The sequence below is a fragment of the Caloenas nicobarica genome, chromosome 2 (genome assembly GCF_036013445.1).
Source record: "Caloenas nicobarica isolate bCalNic1 chromosome 2, bCalNic1.hap1, whole genome shotgun sequence".
Lineage (NCBI taxonomy): Eukaryota > Metazoa > Chordata > Aves > Columbiformes > Columbidae > Caloenas > Caloenas nicobarica.
Genome location: NC_088246.1, coordinates 159,689,105 through 159,710,665, shown reverse-complemented (window position 1 = coordinate 159,710,665; position 21,561 = coordinate 159,689,105). Strand labels below are relative to the sequence as shown.

General features: G+C 41.9%; 1 protein-coding gene across 3 annotated transcripts in view; it reads left to right on the top strand.

Annotated features, from left to right (window-relative positions):
• COL22A1 (collagen type XXII alpha 1 chain) overlaps positions 1-21,561 on the top strand; it is a 237,834-nt gene that overhangs the window by 91,533 nt on the left and 124,740 nt on the right. For all 3 annotated transcript variants that reach the window (XM_065627435.1, XM_065627434.1, XM_065627436.1), the window contains 7 exons: positions 5,153-5,276; positions 7,280-7,555; positions 8,592-8,672; positions 9,281-9,394; positions 9,920-9,964; positions 16,005-16,058; positions 16,833-16,868. In XM_065627435.1, coding sequence (XP_065483507.1) covers positions 5,153-5,276; positions 7,280-7,555; positions 8,592-8,672; positions 9,281-9,394; positions 9,920-9,964; positions 16,005-16,058; positions 16,833-16,868 — 730 coding nt within the window. The remainder of the gene's footprint in view (positions 1-5,152; positions 5,277-7,279; positions 7,556-8,591; positions 8,673-9,280; positions 9,395-9,919; positions 9,965-16,004; positions 16,059-16,832; positions 16,869-21,561) is intronic.

Here is a 21,561-nt window from a genome sequence, read left to right as displayed (position 1 = left end):
CAAGAGGTGCCTTCTACCCTCAATGTTCCTGGGATTTGTAATTCAGTGCTGCACCCTCTACCACTCTCTGCCACCATATTTTTTCCTTTTCCCCTTTCTTCCTCCATACCAGAGGCAGCTGTTAGGCCTGGTCTGTGACCTGTCCCAAGGTTTCTCCTGGTCCTGGAGTTGGAAAAAGGCCAAGATGTTGTGCTGAAGTCAGGGATGAGACACACAACTCCTTGTTCTAAGAAAGTGGTAAGAGTGGCCTTCCTAGCTGAGGGAACTTGTTGTGGCCTCTATCTGATATCATGACCTCTATTGCCAGACATGTGCTTGCCATCTAGAAGAAACAAGCCAGTCCAAACGTGCTGTGAAGTTAGTCCAAGAATGTCTATTAGAAGCACACCTGAGGAATTCCTTGTAGGCTTCTTTACTAACCAAAGAAACAGGGTGAACAAATGGGCTCCAGTACTAGGCCCGTATCACTTGCTCTATTCACCTCTCTGTGTGCTCATGTCAAGTTAGTTTAGACTGATGTCAAGCAGTGTTATCCCAGACAATGCCTGGGTCTGTTTGGTTGATGGAACATGCTGGAGACGGTTCCCCAAAGGCAGTTTGGATATGATCACTCTCTTTGGGAAAGGTACATTCGGTTGAACTGCACTCACATGTAGCGAGTGGACCGTGACCATTTTTTGCTAGTGTGGACAGAATCTCCTAACAAGGTAAAGGAGACGAAGCATGGCTGAGATTGAGCGAGTGAAGGCTTTTTGGTCTCTTAGAGAGTAAAAGACTGAGGGGAAAGCTGATCAACATATGAAAGGATGCAGCCAAGAGGGGAGAACAACTTGTTTGCATGGTTCTTTGTGGAAAAAGAGTTGTTTCAGGAAGATTAAACTGCAGCAAGTGAGATTTAGGCTAGACTTTTTTTTGTAGCATGTAGGATAGTGAAGCACAGAAAGAAATTATGTAAGGAGGTTGTATCTATTCCATCACTGAGGTTTCTGAAGCACTGAAGGAGAAGCCCAAGAAATATCTGCCAGGCATGTATGGGTAGGATTGATTCTGCATTGTGACAATCTTTCTATAGCCTTTTCTTTTCCTTTTGCCTTTTTTTTCCCCATCATTGTAAGAGCCTCTGGTGATGTGATGCATATGGATATGAACTGACTTTCTCCAGCCTTGTTTCGGACATGACAACCACTAATAGTCAAGGAGTTACACTGAATATTAGCAGTTTTTAGCTGCTCTAAAAGTGACCAAATTTCCCCAAATCATTAATTATTCCCTTCCTCACCAAATGCAGGCATCTCATTGATTGTTTTTACGTTCAGTGTCTTAAATGAGAACTGATATTCCTATTTTTCTTCACTGTGTTATTATAGCAGATGTGGGATCTCATGCTGATTGTCGCAGATGTATGTCAAACAGAAGCATGTAAGAAGGAGTCTATATATTGAAAACGGGCAATGGCTAAAAGAGTCTTCTGTCTGGTTATTATAATTTTTTCTTTGTAGAAGTTGTGATTCACCTGACCTTGTAGCTAGGTTAATTAACTCTTAGACTAACCTGCAGCACTTGGGGACTCTCTCGTCTTGGAGTTTTATAACAGTGTCTTCTGCAATCCATCCTGTTGTCAGAATTATAGACCAAGGAACTGGCAGAGTGCTCCCTGTAGGTACCAGGCATCCAGCAAAGCTCCATAATATGGATCATCAGTTCAATTCAGCCTTGGCTGAAAGAAGGAAATAAAACATTTCTGAGGACAGCAGTTCCTTCCTTTGGATTCCTAAGTAAAGCTGAGCTTCTAGGTGGAGATCACTTTTTAGTGAGGAAATAAATGAAAACTCATAAATGGAGTTTTTGTTATTTATGTAGTAAAGCATCTCTGTAAAAGATACAGGGACCGAGGACTCCAGAAGCAGCTTTCATCATAGCTTCAGAGCAACAAAAGTGTCTTTAGATTTGCTTTTGGCATGAAGCCTTTCTCTGTTGGGAACTTGCAGCCAGTTCTTTGGCACCTTTAAAAATCAGTTGAGTGTGACAGGTAATAGGTCATTATAGCTTTCTATCAGTTTAAATCTACCTGATGGGCCATTTTTCAGCCTCTGTTTGATGAGTGTGGCCAGACTCAAGAAGATATTTAGGTACCTAACTCCCAGTCATTTCTGTGGGCACTGAGCACCTGAAAATGCTTTCTGAATTTAAGCTCACATGGTGATACTCCTGTTCCCAGCTCAGACATATCCAGAAGAACTGTCTTAGCACAGAGGCCAGCAGTTGGCTTTTCCAGATTTGGTTGTAGGTTTTCAGGCCCAAGGCTCAATGTGATATCTTAGGGGAGTAATTTCAGCCACATGCTCCTATACCTCCCTGCTCAGCAAAGCAGTAATTCCACAGTTACAGCCACTGCCTTTAATCTGTACTTGGAGCCAAGTACACCTACATATACAGAGCTTAAAAAACATTAGAGAAAGGCAGCATTAAAAGCATGTGCCCGGCTACTGTTGATGTGACAATGGCAAAAGTACGATGGATCATTAAGAGAGCAAATCACCCCCAGAGGTGTAACTCCACTACCTTGTGCCACCACTGGGTTAAAGGGAACCATTTCTCTGCTTGCTTTTCATTCAGTAGGAGGCTGGGGCTGGTGGTGGGCTGTACCTTGGAGAGTAGTTCAATAGGGCTGTCTGTGCCTAAAATGTGAATCAGAATCTTAAAGGGCAGGACAGAGAGGGAACTCATTAAACCCATTTATGACAGTAAGATAGGTAGTGAGGAGTGAGTAAAGGTAAATACACTAGGCATGTGTGCTGAAATGACAGAGTTTGGGGAGCTGAGCCATAGGGAAATGTCCCCACTGGCAGAGCTCTCATGTAGAAATGTCCACAGTTTTTGTTCAAGAGGAAGTAAGCAAGACCTTTTCAACTGTCAACATTGCCACTTTGCTGAAGTTTCTTGAAGGGGTGGAGGAAAACAGCCAAAACTGTCAACGATGTTAAAAGCTGAGACATGCATCTTCTTCTCTGACAAACTTGGGCACAAGGAGTGTACAAAGTCATTTTGACATGAAATTTGCATTAAGGCATGTCAATGATGAAGGAGGCCTGGCGGGCTGCCCTGTTGGGAGCGTTGATGTGACTGACCCAACTCTCTCTTGCCAAGCATCATGTAGACTTTCTTGGTGTCTTTCAGTGCCACGGTCTTGCCAGTTGTATTCTCTACGGCAGCTCTGCCACAAGAGTGACAATCAACACACCTCTTGTTTTGTAATGAAGGGAGGAAGTGTCTGGCTATTTTGTGTGCCATGGGACAGATGGATGCTGGGGTGAGGTGGATATGTGACCATGGAGGGATAGTTGGTGAATAGCTAGTATCAAGAAGTAAGAAAGTATTGTCTGCTCTTCTAAGGGAAGGATTTTGTAATGGAGCTAGTAGGAGCCTGGTTCAGTTTTCTCTTGTTTTGGAAGACTTCAGAGAATGCTTGTGTCCTCAGCTCGAAGACCAGCGTATAATGGTGCATAGACTGCATGGGCATTTTATATAGCAAAAGCCACAGTAGTGGATGAAACCACAGTTTTCTGAATTTTTAAGTTGGCTGAAAAGATAGTAAATTCAAAGCACAGATTTAAAGATGATTGAATATTTTGGCATTGGGAAAGACTGGTTTTCAACCTTTGCTGTAATTGCAAAACAAAGTATTTTGGAAATTTTGAGGATTTTTACTTTAAGGACTATTAAAAGCCTCTATTTTTGCTTGCCTTTGACTGTGCCATTTTCTGCACAGTAATGGACTGTATCAAATTTTCGTTAAGAGGTCTTCATTGTTTTGCTCTTCATTAATTACTGCCATTGTATTGTTGTTTTGTTTTGTTTTGTTTTGTTCTGTTTTGTTTTGTTTTGTTTTGTTTTGCTTTGCTTTGCTTTGCTTTGCTTTCTTTTGTTTTCTAATGGGTGCTTATGCCTGACTGCTCAGATGTCCAGAAGCAAAGACATGATATTTAGGAAAGGCTTATTTAGGAATGATCAGACGAGCAGGCTGTCTTGGACAGGAAGAACAATGAAGTTAACTGGGACTCTTCGGATAGGAAAAGAGATGGCTTAGAGGCATTATAAGCAAAGTTTGCAAAATAATGAATGGCATAAAAAATAGAAAAAGAATAGGTTCATTGTGTTGTCCCTTACAAGAACTGAGCTATGTCGTAAACAAACAGGAGGAGGCTCGTTATACAGTGGGTAGCAGAGCTGTGTGATTCTTTGCCAAAGGATGTTGTGGATATAATAGTTTTACCTGAGTTCAGTTGGAGACTGGAGAAGGCCATGCAAGATAAATCCATAAAAAGTTAATTAATGTAGAAATTGTAGTTGTCTCTGAATTTGACCTCTGAATCCCAAAGAGTTGTAGGTAGGAGGTATATATTTGTTCTGTTTGTTCTCATTCTTAGGCATGCAGTAATAACTAGTGACAACAAAATAGTGACACTGAGTTAATTATTCCCTCTTTCCAGCCCTGCATGCTCCTGTTATGTTATTTTCTTTTGTTGAGTCTGAGTCAAACGGTGCTGGTTTTGGTTACATCAGACTTCATGCAGATCATGGTGCCACATGGAATAAATTTCTGCCTAATGCGTTTGTAATGTGTTTGTAATGTGTGATTTGAGAAGGTTCTTTTGTTCTTCCACACCATCAGCCAAGGAATGCCTGCCTTGGGCAAACATGAGATATAGTACCAGTTTTGGGGGAAATATCACAATATTTATTGCACAATGTTGTTTGGTACATTTATGGAGGGTTTCAGGTGTGCCAGCCCATTGTCAGATGTCACAGGCCTCCAGTGCATCTAGAGAAGAACTGAATGATTTACAAATTGCGTGAACTGAAGCATTAGGTGAAAACCAACTGCTTTGACATGATGGATACTAGACTGCAGTTTTTTGCTATTTCTTATTTAATTTGAGAGCTTCACCATTGGAACATAAGAGGGCTCCTTAAGGATGAAACTCCCTGGAGGGCACAAGCTCATGTTCAACTCTCTGCAGGCTGCCAAATACAGCAGATTTTGTATAAACTATATGATACTTTTGGGAAGCGTTGCTGGGACATGCAGAAAGTTTTAGAATTTCTGTTCTTCACTGCTAACCTTTGCTTTCTTTTCCCCTCCCCTTGCCAGGGATGTATTTCCACAAGGTCTGCCTGATGAATATGCCTTTGTAACTACCTTCAAATTCCGAAAGGCTTCCAGGAAAGAAGACTGGTATATTTGGCAGATTATTGACAAGTACGGCATACCACAGGTACGAGGCCCTTTGCAGCCAGCAAGAACAACCTTGATTCTCTTTTGCTGCATGAATCAGCTTTTTTGCTGCAAATTCCCACTCCTCTTTCCTTGTGGACTAGTAAAAATCCCTTTGCTTGTCTTTAAGTTAATTTTGTTGAAAATCCTTTACCTTTAATTCAAACCCTGGAGGAAGGTTTGCATAGACCTTGGTTCTTGTTAGCATGCAGATAGATGCGTTAGTTGGAAAGTGGGAAGAAAATATACCATCTTTGCTCTTGAAACCAGTTTTGAGTTTTTGGTTGTTTTGTTCAGGTGGTTCTGTTTAGGGAAAATATTTTGCCTGTTTGCAAAAACATAGACACGCAGATGTACTGCAGAGCAGTGTCAAGTTTTTGCACAAATTTCCAGATATCACGCAAAAGCATTATAGTTTGCCTACTTATGACTTGGATGTAACACCTAATGTTGCTCCATAACACTGAGTCCTGGCTGCTGCAGAATTTGATCTAATGATTTTTGTCAAGTAGTCTCAGGTTCTCAGAAGAAAAATACCACAGGGGTATAATAAAAGGCTGTCAGTTCCTACACAGCATGTTCTTAGCAGCATGCTGTAGTTTTGGGGTTTTAATGTGCTTGAGGAAGGAGTGGTTTGAACGGGCTGTATATTTTTCTGCTCAGTACAAACATGGTGCTGATGACATTACCCATGACTCTAAAATGGGCTGTCAGCATGAGCTGACAGAGCCAGGTAATGCAGTGTTGCTGCTTTGGGACTGGTATTCGAAAGGATTTGGGGAACTCACAGTGAAAGATAGGTGTAGTTTGAGGACTCAGCTGAGTTTCAGACGATGGGGAAAGGTTACCATGAAAGTTATTATCAGCTGCACTTCGCTAAATGAAGTACCATTTACTGTGCTAACATGTATTCCTACTCCCTGCAGAATGAGAATATGCATATCACTCAGCATTTCTTGGAGACAGCTGAAAATTTGAACTGCTTAGGCATGGAGAGCAAAAAGCACTCAGAGTGTCTCAGCAGTATTTTCAAAAGTTCCTTAAACTGTGGTGCCAGAAGCTCCTTAGATCCTCGTGAGCCTTGTTTCATGCAGTCAGTAGCGGTTTGACCACTACGTTGCAGACCTGCTCAGCTCATAGACTGCAGATACCTCTGAGCCAATGCTGATCCAAGTTGGCATTTCCAGCCACCATGGTGCTCAGCTGCTTGGAGATGTTGGGTCAAATCTGGAGTCAGCCTACCCTGGGTCTTACACCAGACACAGCTTGGTGCCAATGTGGACAAGCTCCTTTCCAGCCCTACAGCTTGCAGACGCACTGTTTGCTCCTCTGGCTCTGCACTTTGCTCCATTCCCTGCTGCTTACTGGTAGCTGCCTGACTTTGGTAAAAGAGGAAATAAATTTGTAAATGAACCAAAGGTATAATGTCTTCAGAAGCCTGCTCCATAGCTTGCAACACAGTGGTGGGGTGTAGCTGTAGTTTTATGTTCAAAGCATCTGAAAGAAAATGTGGACAGTGCTACAGCTCAGCAAACTGGTTTCATACTGTGCAATGAGGCATTTGCCCCATGGGACAGTTGAGGACACATGATGGGACTAAAGAGCACAGAGCCTGCTGGAAAGTAGTGAAGAGCACAGGACAGAGGGATCCAAAACTGGTTCAGTTTTACCCATCTGCCTTTCGGGAGATGCCCAGGCATTGCCTGGGAGGTATCAAGGTGGCATGTGCTGAAGCCATGTCAAGGATTGTACTCTCAAGGGAAGGCTTTAGATGGTCATGGGTCTGCATCCAAGCATGTGCTCTGCCCTGTCTTATTTACTAGAACAGGTGTAGGTTCCCTGTCCAACTTCATACCACACATAAAACTCTGTCCCCTGCTTTGGGTTTCTCACCACATGCTGTACCATCCCTGACTTTGCAGTGTCAGTCACGATGGAAAACAGGCAAAGGAGGAAGGAGAAGGCTTTGTACTTTATTAGCAAACTACTTCTGTCTTATTGCAGGTTTCAATCAGACTGGATGGAGAGAACAAAGCTTTGGAGTACAATGCCATTGGGCTCACCAAGGACGCTGTGAGAGTTGTCTTCCGAAATGCACGAGTCGGTGATCTTTTTGACCGCAGCTGGCACAAAATTGCCCTCAGCATTCAGTCAAAGGCTGTCTCGCTTTACATAGACTGCAAACTGGTGCAGATGCTGCCTATTGAAGATAGGGAAAACATTGACATTCAAGGGAAAACTGTGATTGGCAAACGCTTGTACGACAGTGTCCCTATTGATGTAAGTACCGCGTGTGCCAGTTAGAGCTGGGGTAACGTTCAACATTGGGTTTGCACAGTGTGAATGTTTTTTCGGGGGGTTATGTTGTAATTGACCCTTTTCCTGAAGCAGCATCACATAAACGTTACATCTCATCAGGTACAAGGCTTGCTGTCTTTTTATGTGAGAATGTCGCTATCTCTGTAATAGGGATTAAAACCGAGAAATTCATTTCATCTTTCTGCCTCGTCCCAAAATGTGCCATAGTTAAAATCAGAGACAAAATCATCCACAAATACCATCAAACGGGGTACTGAACTACACACACAAATGCCTTTTGCTGTCTGATCTTGGCATTATGAATGTTTCCATCTGGGACAGGAAGAGACAGGGGAAAAAAAAAAAGCTTGTTAAATCAGGATAGTCATGATATATTGTCAGTTCCTTGGAGAAGATAGTTGGTATTAAATGACTCATGCTCCAGTTGAACTGAAGTTGAGACCTGCAGATTAGACCTGAATGTCCAGTAGCAGTGTTAACCCAGTATAATCTATGTGTGATTGGTGTTTTGAGACGTGTGCAATCTTTCTTAGCTGTGCCAAATAGATGGAATGCACATGTTAAATGTGCTAATAGCATTTCTTATGCAGGGGTAAATGGTCAGAAGATGCAAGGCATAACAGGAGAAAAACAGACTTTATATCTAGACAAAATTCTAGGAAGTATAGAGGTCATCAGAATTTGTCTTCTCAGACAGGAATTTGGCCAGGACGTGGGAATTAGTAGGCCTCCTTATTTATTTGACAACCTGCACCAGAATTTCAATAGGCGTATTCAGGGTCTCATTAGTTCAGCACTCTTGGAGCATGCTGAGATATTTGTCCATTATTGATAGAGAGAGGCAAATATTGACTACAGGATCCATAGAATCACTATGAAGTTAGGTCCATCTGTTTTTCTGTTTGTATTCATCTGCACTGTTTATATCCAAGCAAAAGGACACACAGTTTTTAATAATTTACTGTCTCTGAGACTATTGTCTCACTTTGTGTTCTAGTTCGATCTTCAGCGGATGGTTATTTACTGTGATTCTCGGCATGCTGAGCTGGAGACCTGCTGTGACATTCCCTCTGGACCAGTAAGCTTCTTTTTGTCATTTTTTCATTTTCACATGAACACTCTTCATTGAAATCTATTACATAAACCAGGGAATACATGACAGTGTAACATTATCATTTTTTTAATGATAGTGAATAAAACCTAACTATATAATGGGTAGTGTAGCAGCACCAGAAGAGGACCACTGCAGAGGGATGAGTAAGAGGAATTCGAAGTTTCCAAGTTGCTCTTTCCTTGTCAAACTGTCAGGGAAAACAAAACCCTGAAGTAATGATAGAACAACAGAAATTCAGCATGAAATACTGAACTTGTTTCTCACTGGTTTTATTTGGGAAGAGCTAAAACAGTACCAGTTGCTGCTTATTTTCCTGTGCCCAGCTCTCATTAGAAACTTCCACTCTCCTTTCACTCTTCTCCCCTCAATCCTCGTTAAAGAGCTTCATTGTTCATTTTGCCATATTTTCCTCTGTTGCTTGAATGAATGGCTTTTGCAGGATTTTGTTCCTCACTAGGACTCGTTTAGCTGTGCGTTATCCGGTAATGCCTATGCAGTTTCTCTAAAGCGAGTGGAAGAATAAGCTTTCTAGCATTGAAAGCTTCGTCATGACCTTGGGTGTTTGGGTGTAGTGCCAGGTCATGGTCCTGACGGAAGCACCTCCCCTGGAAGTGAGACCCACTGTTGGCAACGAGCAAGTTGGCCACCTCAAGACTGTCAACTGCTCCTGTCCTGCTGGACAAAAGGTGAGTGTTGAGATGAGCGTGTTTCATCTGAGGTGTGCTGGATAGGTTTGGAAATAGGGGTATGACATTGTGCAAGTGAGTTAAAGGGCTGTATTTTTTTGTGAAGCACTTTAAGACCTAGTGGTAGAAAGCACTTCATAGAAGTGTTTTCTCTTTACCTGATTCAGTGATTTTGTCCATGCTGGTAGTCCTAGTAACAACCTTGAAAACAAAGTGGTTATTCTTATCCAGCCCAGTTATATGCATCCTTCTTCAAATAAAAAGTAAGAGATTCTGAAGGTAAATATAGCCATCTGAAAAAATCTCATAGCTTTTAAAAGCAGTGTGCTTGCTTATATTGGCTGTGACTGAGACCTCTGAGAAGCCAGTTTCATTATCATTGCTCTGCAGAGCAAGTCAATTTTAGTCTGTTTTCCACTAAAACGTAAAAATGTTTTTGTTGTCCTCAGTTGTTGTAGGATTGAGACTTTTGCTTTGCTGTATGATGAGATCAGTCTGACTAATCATGTTTTTTTTTTGTCTTAGGGGGAAAGAGGTCCAATTGGTCCTGAAGGTCCTAAAGGACAAAAGGTCAGCAATATGTTCTAGCTCATTTGTTTAATAAAAACAACAACAAGTTTCAGAGTAAGTTGAGGAGTTGAAGATTTTGAGAAGGATCAATTTGGCACATGACTGAGCTCAGATAGTTTTGGATGAGCCTAGGACTGCAGGAGACTCAGGCCATCTTGTATCTTTGCTCTAGGCTGACATTTGAGCTTCTCTGTTCCTGCTTTATGTCATTCTTAAAATAAGCTTGTTCCAAAATCTTTTCCAGTAGCTTCTAAATCAGCGTTTTTGCAAGTTAGTGTTACTCACTAGGTCAGGCACAGCTTTTAGATGTCTCCTGGAAAATCATGTGCTGCTTCTGTGCTGTCTTTTGCTTATCAGTACCAGATATCCATAGGTTAGGTAGCAGCCGCCCAGTCACAGTCTATAAAATTTCCTGAGACTAGGCTAAACGATTAGCTGCAATCTGTTATCCTTAGTAAGATTGTCTGAGTCATGGTGTTAAATATAAGCAACTTTCCTCAGTACTCTTCTTCCTAGATAGCAGGGTAGGAGAGTGGTTGTGATGTCTGCTTCAAATTTCACTGTGCAACCTCTGTATTACTCTGCATATTCTTGAAGCTTCTTTGATTTGCGTTTGTGTGAATTCAACATACACGTTTTCCTTCTCTGCTTGGTTATGAATAGAGCTCTGAGACAATTGACTTAGAGTAAGCACTCGTACGGGAACAAAGCAAAGATTGACAACATTGATGAAGAGGTGAAAGCTGGTGCTGTTGGTGGTTCCCAGTTTCACCATCTGTGTGATTAAAAAGGTTTGGGGAACAGTGGCTGCAAAGCTGCCTGGTGGAACAAGGACCTGGGGGTGTTGGTCGACAGCAGCTGAATATGAGCCAGCATGTGCCCAGGTGGCCAAGAGGCCACCAGCATCCTGGCTTTTATCAGCACTAATGTAGCCAGCAGGATCAGGGGAGTGACCATCCCCCTGCACTGGGCACTGGGGAGGCCAAACCTCGAATGCTGGGGTCAGTTTTGGGCCCCTCACACCAAGAAAGGCCTTGAGGTGCTGGAGCGAGTTGAGAGAAGGGAACGGAGCTGGGGAAGGGGCTGGAGCACAAGTGTGATGGGAGCGGCTGAGGGAGCTGGGGGTTCAGCTGGAGAACAGGAGCTGAGGGGAGACCTTCTGATCTCTGACCTGCCTGAAAGGAGCTTGGAGCATGGAGGGGGTTGGTCTCTGCTCCCAGGTAACAAGTGACAGGATGAGAGGAAATGGCCTCAAGCTGCACCAGGGAAGGTTCACACTGGATATTATGAAAAATTTCTTCTTGGAAAGGGTCGTCAGGCATTGGAACAGGCTGCCCAGGGGAGTGATTGAGTCACCAGCTCTGTGGATGTTTAAAAGACGTGTAGATGAGGTGCTCAGGGGCATGGTTTAGTGGTGGACTTTGCAGTGTTAGGCTAATGGTTGAACTTGATGTTCTTAAAGGGCTTTTCCAACCTAAATGATTCTATGATTCTATTCCATGCTTGGGAACAATTTTTATTCAAACCTGTTTCCATCTGAATCACTTCTGCAAATTCAGTCACTGAATTTATACCTGTTGGTGAATAAACTAATTGCATTCCACTAAAGGTTACTCATTTATTAAGAAACACTCTGGGAGGAAAAAGGAGACATCTCTGGCTCTTAGAAGAGACATCAGCAATGTGTTAAGACATCCTCAGCAGTGTGTTGTGGGTTTTTTGGCAAGACTTGGTCTGCTGTATGCAGGGAGAAGTTTTGGATGATGAGGGCATGTGTTTTGGGGTATGTTTTCTGCTGGCATGAAAGAACACGGGCTTGTTAATGCTCAGATGTGCCTGACTGAAACTGCAGAAAATGTTTCCTTATGCTTCCACACGTATATAAATAGCAACTTTCTATTTTAATCTGTGACAACTTCAATAATGATGGGGTGTTTTGAAGAATGGCAAAGCCACGAGGTTGCAGAAGGACGATGACAATAATAAAAGCACCCTGCAGCAACATCGCATTGTCTTTCACTGCTTTGACAGGGTCTATGTGCTGGTGAGGATGTGTGTACAGTGCAATATACCATGGTACTGGGGTGCAGGAGATACTAGTTGAGTACAAAATAGCATATATCCAAAACCAGCATCAGCAGTTTTTCCTGACAGATCCTGAAATAGCTGTCCCACTCCTGTAGGTGGGTTGCTGAAGAGCTCTGCAGCTCTGTGTGGCTTTTCCCTGGCTGCAGTGGTCTGAGATTTGTATACAGCTGAGGTAGGTCACAGTATCAGGGAGCTGGGGATGATGCCATTTAAATCCAGACTCTGACGATAATTTGGTACAAATGTGATGATTTGAGACAAATGACTTAGCTTCTCTATCTGTTAAAAAAGGCAAGTAATAGATTTTGCTCCTGACTTGCAAAGAAGTCGTGATTAAATAATATATAACACCCTTGACAGCAGTTCCTGCATTGCTATTGCCAAGGACCAGCTTGTCACAGTCTCTGCTCTATGTGCAGGAGCTAATAACTCTCTCCTTCTTTCTCTCTCTGCAACATTATCAAGCCACCCAGGCTAAAATGCTGGCCATGATGAAGAAAGTGATTGCTCTTTGCAACTCCCCAATATTACCATCTAGTACTTTATTAAGGAAAGACTAAGGCCTCACTAAAATACAAGTGGCTTCTGCATTATGTGGTTGTAAGTGTCTATAATATATTTTAGGATCATTCAACTTGTTTCCTCATTTCTAAGTTGCAAGGGTCATGTTTTAAAGCTTTGTTATTGTGTAATGAGGAGGGCTGTAAAGCTTTATTAAGGTAACAAATATCAAAGTTTTCCTTTTGTTACCTGAATCCAAGAGCTGGCACTTCAAGAAACACTTAAAAATACATCATAAGATCTCCACCGTACTCTTAATTAAAACAAACTAACAAGCAAGTACAGCATAAGAAAAGACCAAGCATTAATTGACTAACAGCAAGGTGGGAGTAAACAAATGAATAAGGAAAGAAATTATCAGAAAAATGTGGAAACAGAGTGGCATCAGGACTCCGAGTCAAAGTTCTTAATTTTTCTCTGTAGATGTCATCACTGCTGAGCATCTCTTATTTGTCATGAATTGCAAGGCTGAAATCTACCCCTAAATAACTGGAGCCCAAGTGATGTTTAGGTAGGCTGAGGTACTTGAGCATTATCTAAACATATTTTACAGGCTGATAGTGAGAAATGCCTTGTGTGAGACCATATGTTCATATAAGAATTCAGGAAAGCAGCTGGTTCAGCTGTATTGGAAAAACAACACAGAGCTGGTGGGAGTCACGTGAGAAATGAGTCCCACCAGGGGATACTGATAGGGAAAGAAGTTAGTGTTAAAATAACAAAACAAACCCTTTGCCCCAAAACAAGGATCTTTCAAGAGGTACACAAAGGCAGGAGGACTGTGAAGCGCCTTCTCTACGTTAAGACAGTTTTGGGTTTGGCTTTATTTTGTTTACCATAGATCAGTAGTTGCTGGGGCCTTTTTCACTCTTTATTCAAAGAAAGAATAATGGCTACATGGTTCTTTCTGTTTTCTTAAAAAAAATGTTTAGTTGGAAGGTCTGTTAAGTAGAGCGAATGTGGATTTCACCTATCTGAGTTGAAGATAGAGAGACTGGTGTTCAGGCTTTGCCATCCTGAGCTCCCACAGCATATTCCTTCTTTTAGGGGAGGAGGTTTGGACAGGCTCTTCTTACAGTACCATCTGACCATTGGAAATATTCAAAGTGTATAACTAGTATAGGAAGATAATGAGTTTCTGTTTCTCTCTAAGTCTCTGAAGGCAGGACAAAGCAGGACTGCTTGCAGTTATTAGAAAAAGTGAAAATAAAGTCATTCAGAGATGAGCACCTCTGCCTCAGCTGTCTATGCTACCAAACTCTGGGTAATGCATGCAGACACAATGTGCATGTTTTAGAAAGAGATACAGTAAGGGATGGTATTGGAGAAGAGTGAGACGGGAAACAACTATGGAAGAATTGGCTAACATGCCTAAATCGGGGTCCTATTGATAAATTATAGATGCTAATGACAGCCCAGTCTGATTTATTTTCTTTCCTTACTCGCTCTGCCTGCTGTATTGTTTGCAGGCAGCCAGGCTGGCTGGTTTGGGCACTGGGCTGCTGGTCAACAGGTTTCTGCTCTCTTCCAGCACTGCCATTGATCCAGGTTTTGAGAAAACTACTCTGAGAGATCCATTTTTGTCCACATGATAGTAATGACATTGCTTACCTGCCTTTGGGAAGTTTGTAAAGTCCAGTGTGTTAGGCATGTTCTAGTGGTATGCATTTTTTCCTCCAATTTAGAAAGGAGTTTTGATGTGATTTAAGTGCATTAGAAGAGATGGTTGCATAAAAACTTTTGCTGATTTTTCCACAGGTTACTTGAATTGACTGTGACACCGGTTTTGCGTATACACTACTTGCTCTGTGAGATTTCTTTCTTTTGGCAAAAAGCTGATAAAGGTTAAACAAAGAAACTTTCATATTTCATGTTCTTTCATAAGCCTGTCTTTATCTGAAGAAAAGAAAGCATGATTCCAACAAATATTTCAACGTCTGGTACAGCTAAGCATATTTTGGGGGCATAGATCAGGACAAATTGAAGGGAGCCACAAAATTAATTCCTATTGTGGTCCATGTGGGAAGATTTGGTGTGTGCTGGGGTCATTTGACTTACTACTGCTGTGGCACTGGAGGGTCCTGCTCCACGTCTGAGACTTTTTCAGCTTGATGTCTATACTGAAGTCCAAAGTGCCTAAACTCCCTACAAACCAAAGACGATGGGAGGTATAAATAGGTAAGGACATTGTATTTGTTAGTGACAGATGGGGAGCTCAGCACAGCGCATTTCTGGTATGTACCTTTCGGATGAGAATCAGGCAGAAGCCAGGTAGAGGTGTGTGGGCAGACCCTTCTGCTTTCTGGCAGCTCCTGATGCTAGAGGAATTGAATTCTGCTGGCAGAACTTCATATATCCTTAAACTAGTCTTAGTAATGGGTATATCCTCAGCTAGTCCCTATTCTAGTCCTGTGGCTGCAGAGCAGCATGTGAAAAATGATTTGCAGGTATTTTTTTCTGCACTTGTTTTTGGCACTGCTTTTAGTTCTGTATCTAGTTAATATTTATGAAATGATGCTTGATGAAATTTGATTCTTTATCCCTTTCACCCATGTCCTTTTTAAAAGACAAGTGAAGAAGAAGTTTTGCTTGGTTTTTGGTTGAACATTTTTCTCTTTTCCTCCCTATGTATTTGTTTCTCCAGTTTTCATTCCTCTACTCATCATAATCTGTATATTTTCAACAGTCTTTTTTTTTCTGTGTTCCCTTCCCTCTCTTCCACTGGAGCAAGCAGGGAAAGTGGCTCCTGTGTGTGTTGCGCATTTCTGTGAGGGAAGAGAGGAGTTAGATGATCATGAAAATTTAGTGTGAATGAAAATATGGGGTTTGATATTTTTTTTAAACAGTTCTAAAGTCTTGGACAGTACTTACAGGTTTATTTTTTCCATATTTTAGGTGTGGACCCTCTAGGTCTTATGTAAACCACCTTTCCAAATCCTTTCTGGCTTAATAGAAAATAAGGACTTTTCAAGTACCTCACAAGAGAAAGCTCTCACCTTACCAGTGCACTCTGAAGGCTACTAGCAGTATTTTAATACGAAAAATAGAATATAAAATCAGTCTGAGACCTTGTACATTCACATCAGTATAAATGCAATGAGGTACACCCCTGTAGTCTCACTCCTCCTATGGCAGAAACTGAAATCTTGACAGCAGAGACTGGTGGGACCAGAAGTGCCCACAGTCTCAGCCAAACCCTTGTTGTGTTGTTTCCCAAAAAATCAAAGCAATGGAAAGCCAATCACAAAATACAGACACTGATATGTTACCCTTCAGAGGTCAGTCCAACAGGGAGCTCTAAGAGGAAATGTCATCTGTTATTTCTATGTCTGAAACGAAAGGAATAAATTAATGCTGTGGTATTAACACACTTACTTTTTTTTTTATCAAGGGAGAAAGTGGCATCCAAGGGCTTCCTGGACTCAGAGGAGAAAAAGGAGAGTCAGTAAGTAAGAAATATCAGAATGATTTTATGTAAGGAGATGGAAAAACAAGCAGCTGTTTTCTACTTTATGGTGAGAACTTGCTCTCGATATTGAATACGTTATCTTTGCTGGGCCTTTGTCCCAGGAGAAACTGGGTTTTTTGGCACCCATAGGTGTTTTTTTGGTGGGGAGGAATGGATGGGTTCACCCCTGAATTCATCTGATAACTGCCTTAGTATTGGCCTTTTAATTAAAATATGTGACTTAGGAGTACTTGATTTTAGCACAGCTGCACATCCAATGGAGACAGCATGAGGTACCTGAACACAAAGAAGATGCAAATATCTCTCAGCTCTTTTACATTCAGATGACCAAGATACAGCTTTCTCTAGCTGCAATTAATGTAAATACCAGACTGAGATTTATGCAATAATATTTTTAACCCTTTGTAAATTTAATTCTAATAAGGGTTGTTGGCATCTTTGATTGTGGAAATGTAATATCAGACTCTGCCCTGAATAGAAAATACGATGGTTTCCTGGCTGCAGTAGAATTTGGGATAGATTTTCTATTTTAATTTGTCACAGAATTATTGTCAAGGAATTATGCTCAAAAAAATTACATTCCCTATAGTAGTTACTCTGTGACCTGTGTGTTGATATATAGATGTAATATATATGGATAAACAGATATATCTCAGATATATAACAAGGAAAACACAAAATATATAATTATAGTATCATTTGACATCCTTGCTATCAAATGTACCTTCTCCCTTTTTCTTTTGTTTCTAGGGCAGAGCCTATGGCAGAGGAGAAAAAGGAGAAAAGGTAAAATCTAATCCTTCATTGAACTAATTAAATAGAGTCACTTGCTGTTGCCTTCTGTAGCTCAGAGGTTGCTTTTGGAGTGCACAGGATGCAAGAGGTATGATGCAGTTGGATCTTTGTAGAGAACTTTTATATTATGTTATGTCATCTTCTACAGAGAAGCTTTTAAGTGTTCATTGCTTTTTCCCTTCCATTCTTTGAGTTTCTTTTGTGCATTCACCATGTAAAATGCTATCAAATTGAAATCATAATCTTTGCTTTTTGTAAGCAGCAGTGAGTTTGTGGAGGATAATGCAGTAAAGCAACTGACTGGAAGGATGAAAAACAAAGGGAAAGTATGATTTTGAGTTTATTGAATTTTCGACAGGATTAAATTTGGGTTATGAGAAGACTGCCACACTGTTTCTTTTCATTGGATATTTTCATTAATAACCAGAGAGACAAAAGCCAGAGTATCTTCTTACTGTAGATATTAGGCAGGACAGGGTGTTAAAACTTTGAGGTTAAAACTGAAGATACAGAATAACTACTGAAAATTGCTCAGTTATCTGTCTTGGAAAATATGTTCAATGCTGATCAACAATGGGAAACAAGAAGCATGACTGGACTAATTTGCATTAAAAATGATGTTTGTTTCCATGAAATTCTGGCCTCAAACACCCCATTCCCCCCAGCAAAATGAAGCTGCAGAGCTAGACTGGAGGGAAGTAGATTTTTTTCTCTGTAGCTGTTTTCCTCATCACCAAAATGAATTTTCAAGTTGTGGGGAAAAAAGGAAAAAGATTGACAGGAGGGTCTAGGAGATAGATAGAAGTATTAAGAAAGAAGTCATGGTTCATACCAAAAATAAGATTAAGAATCTGTGAGACTGTTTTCCAGGTGGTCTGTGGCTACCCAATCACTCAGGGAATTTAAAATAATATTAGGTTGTGTTCTGAAAGGAAGAATGCCACACTAGCAAGAACATGTCATTTATGGCCATTACATCTTCTCATTTGTTCTTCCTATGATTATGATATATTGATTGCATATAGTGGTAAGGTACAATGTGAAATTACAATCCAAATGAGGGTTTCTCATGGCAGGAAATATTATCGAGACAGGCTAGAGACATGGGGGCTATAAAGCACACTTTTCTGCATCCATCTTCTTGCAGTCCTCCCACTGACAGCCGCTATTTAGCCTTTGAGACTCAGGATTCAGCCTTTGGAAAACAGTTCGTGGTTGGCAGGTGGTGAGAGTCAGCAGTCTGATGGGAAATATGATGTTTATAGTGTGAGTTGTACTGCAGTTGAAGCAAGTTCTTGTTTTCTTGTGTTTTGATGTCTGCAGAAAAGTGTCGGAAAACATCACTCCATCTGTATTATTGTCATGCCTAGAAAAATAGGTCTGCAAGTCTGGATTGGAGGGGAAAAAAATAAAAAGACCCTACAGTATGTGCAGAATTTCTTTGATTGGGATAGCCAAACAACATTGGCTGGCCTGAATGAATGTGTAGGCATAGAGATGCCTGAGTTTATGGCCAGCTTGTTTTGTGTATTTGGTACTCCTGCTAGCCAAGGCAGCTTGTTCTCATCTCTGGAGGAAGTGGGTTTGGTACCCAGTGTTTGTGTCCCATGTTTGCCCAATGGCTGAGTGTCAGTACTGTTGCTGATGGAGAGCAAAGATATATCAGCTATACATTGCTGGCTTGGTTAAAAACAGAATCTGGGGCTATATACTAGAATCATAGAGTATCTCAAGCTGGAAGCGATAAGGGATAATCGAGTCCTTGCAGGACTACCTAAAACTAAATCATACGACTAAGAGCATCATACAGATGCTCCTTGAACTCTGACAGGCTTGGTGGCATGACCACTTCCCTGGGGAGCCTGTTCCATGACTGACCACTTTCTCACTGAATAAATTTTTCCTAAAACACAGATTGGTTTGGATTGGAAGGGACCTTAAAGATCATCTAGCTCCAGGTCCTCTGCCATGGACAGGGACACGTTCCACTAGACCAGATGGCTCAAAGCTCCATGCAGCCTGTCCAATCTGAACTCCTCTGATGTGACTTTGTTCAATTTCCTTGGGTCTTATCACTGGTCACCAGAGAGAGGAGATCAGCACCTCCTCCTCTGCTGCCCAACTTGAGGAAGTTGTAGACTGTGATGAGGTCCCCCCTCAGACCTCACCAATCTGTACAAGCCAAGTGGCATCAGCCACTCCTTCAAAGTCTTGGCCTTGAGGCCTTTCACCATCTTGGTAGCTCTCCTCTGGACACACTCTAGTAGTTTGATGTCCTTCTTATATCGAGGAGTCCAAAACTGCACAGAGTACTTGAGGTGAGGCCATGCCAGTGCAGAGTGGGACAATCACCTTCCTCGGCTGGCTTGAATACTGTGCTTGATGCAGCTCAGGACATGGTTGGCCCTTTTGGCTGCCAGGGCATACCATTGCCACCAACCAAAACTCCCAGATCTCTTTCCATGGGGCTGCTCTCCAGCCTCTCATCCCCCAATTTGTACATGTAACCAGGATTACCCTGTCCCAGGTGGAGAATCTTGCACTTGCTCTTGTTAAATTTCATATGGTTGGTGTTCTCCCAGCTCTCTAGTCTATCCAAATCTCTCTGTAAGGCTTCTCTACCCTTGAGGGTGTCCACAGCTCCTCCTAGTTTAATATAATCAACAAACCTACTTAATGTATATTTGATTCCTGTGTCCAGATCATATATAAAAAAGATTAAAGAACACTGGCCCTAAAATTGAGCACTGGGAACCCCACTGGTGACTGGACAGCAGCCTAATGTAACCTCATTTACTGTAACCCTTTGAGCTCAAACCCATCAGCCAGTTGCTCACACAACATATTATGGTCTTGTCTAGCTGTGTGTCAGACACTTTATCCAGAAGGGTACTGTGAGAGGCAGTGTCAAAACCTTAGCTAAAACCCAAACCCAACTACGTTTCCTGGCTTGCCTCGGTCAACTAGGTGGATGACCTTGTCATAAAAGTAAATTAAGTTGGTTAAGCAGGACTTTCCCTTCATGAAACCCTGCTCACTGTGACCAATGGCTACGTTGTCTCTCAAGTGTTTTTCAATAACTTCCAGATGAACCTTCTCCATAATTTTACGGGCACTGAAGTAAGACTGACATGCCTGTAATTACCAGGGTCTTCCTTCTTGAAAACTGGGACAAATTTGCCAGCTTACAGTGAACTGGGACCTCTCTGGAGTCCCATGACTTTGCTGCCACACTGCATCCTCTTTGTCCAGCCTGGTTGTGACACTCCTGGTCACCAGTTCTCCACAGGGGCTTCTTTTATGCTGTGGGGGCTTAGCTGCTGTTGCCCCTGGCCACTCATAGGGCTCCTCAGCTACTGTCATGCAAGCTGTGGGCTCCTGGCAAGTCTCTCTGCTCCCGTGAGGTTCTCCTGATTTGGGAAACTCCCCTATGCACCATGCTAGAGCTGCTGGCTATCATGCTGTAACTGGAGCTGAACACCTTAGTGATTTGTCTTTGCGTATAATTTGTCCCTAACACAAAAGATCATCTTCAGGGTCAGCCTTCAAGTGCAAAGGTGAGTCTTCAGCAGCAGAAAGGGGTAGGACTATAAGTGGGGGGAATCAGCCATGCAGGTGATCTGCATACACTTCTGCATGTGGGGATGGAGTACCATGTCTGTGTCTTGGCATCAGAAATGCCTAGAAGAGGGAAGTAGCCAACACCACAGGGAGCTGGGTTGCAAGTGCCTGCAATGTTAGTTGACATCTATACTCCTGAAAAAAATAAGCGAGCCTATGAAATGAAACTCTTCCCAGATAGGAGAACACCTGGAAGGAGAGATTCACATGGGTCCTGTTTGCCTGCTGCACTGCAATAGCTGCATGAACATGTATTCTTGTTTTTCACTCTGGCTGTGAAAGCTTTATGTTTCCTTGATTATTTTTTTTTTTTTTTTTAATGGGTATGAACCAGTGCTGGGAAACCAGGTCAGAGATGCTGAACTTCAAACAGCTGCAGTCTGTGCAATTGCTGTTGTGGACTCCATAAGGACAAGGCTCACATCCTAAGTGTTGATAGAATCAAGTTATCTCACCTTTGAAAAGCTGAGATGACAAGATTAAAATCATCCCTTTATTGTAGCTTTGGTCTCCAGCTGCTCTGGTGCCAAACACCTGCCAGATCGTGTTATTGCCAAGTATTGTGTGTAGGGCAATTATATGAGGTCTGAGGCATTTGTCAGAGGGCAAATCCTGGTCTTTTCCAGGAGGACCAGCAGAGTCGTTGGCTTTGCTTCTTCAGGCCATTACCTCAGTTATGTCACTAAGTTAAAGTCTAAATGATGCTTGTATTAGAATACATAACATGCCAACCACATCATTAGTGGTAAACCAAAAGATAATAGTGGCTGTGGCTAAAAACCTAATTCATGTCAACATGAGGTCTTGTGTGACTTTCAAAACCAAGAAATTCACTGTGATGGCTCAAGCAACATCCCAGCACGTTCTGCCAGTCCTAAATATCTCAGAGGATGATTTTCATGTACAGAAACATGCATGTGCAGACCAAGTAATTTTGGATAGATTTTTTTTTTAAAAAAAGAAAATAAAATAATTCACCAACAGGTGCTCACGTAAACTGCTCTCAAGTGGATTTCCTGGCTCGGTGCGATTCAGCTGCCATTGTTCTATGTTGGTTCCTAAA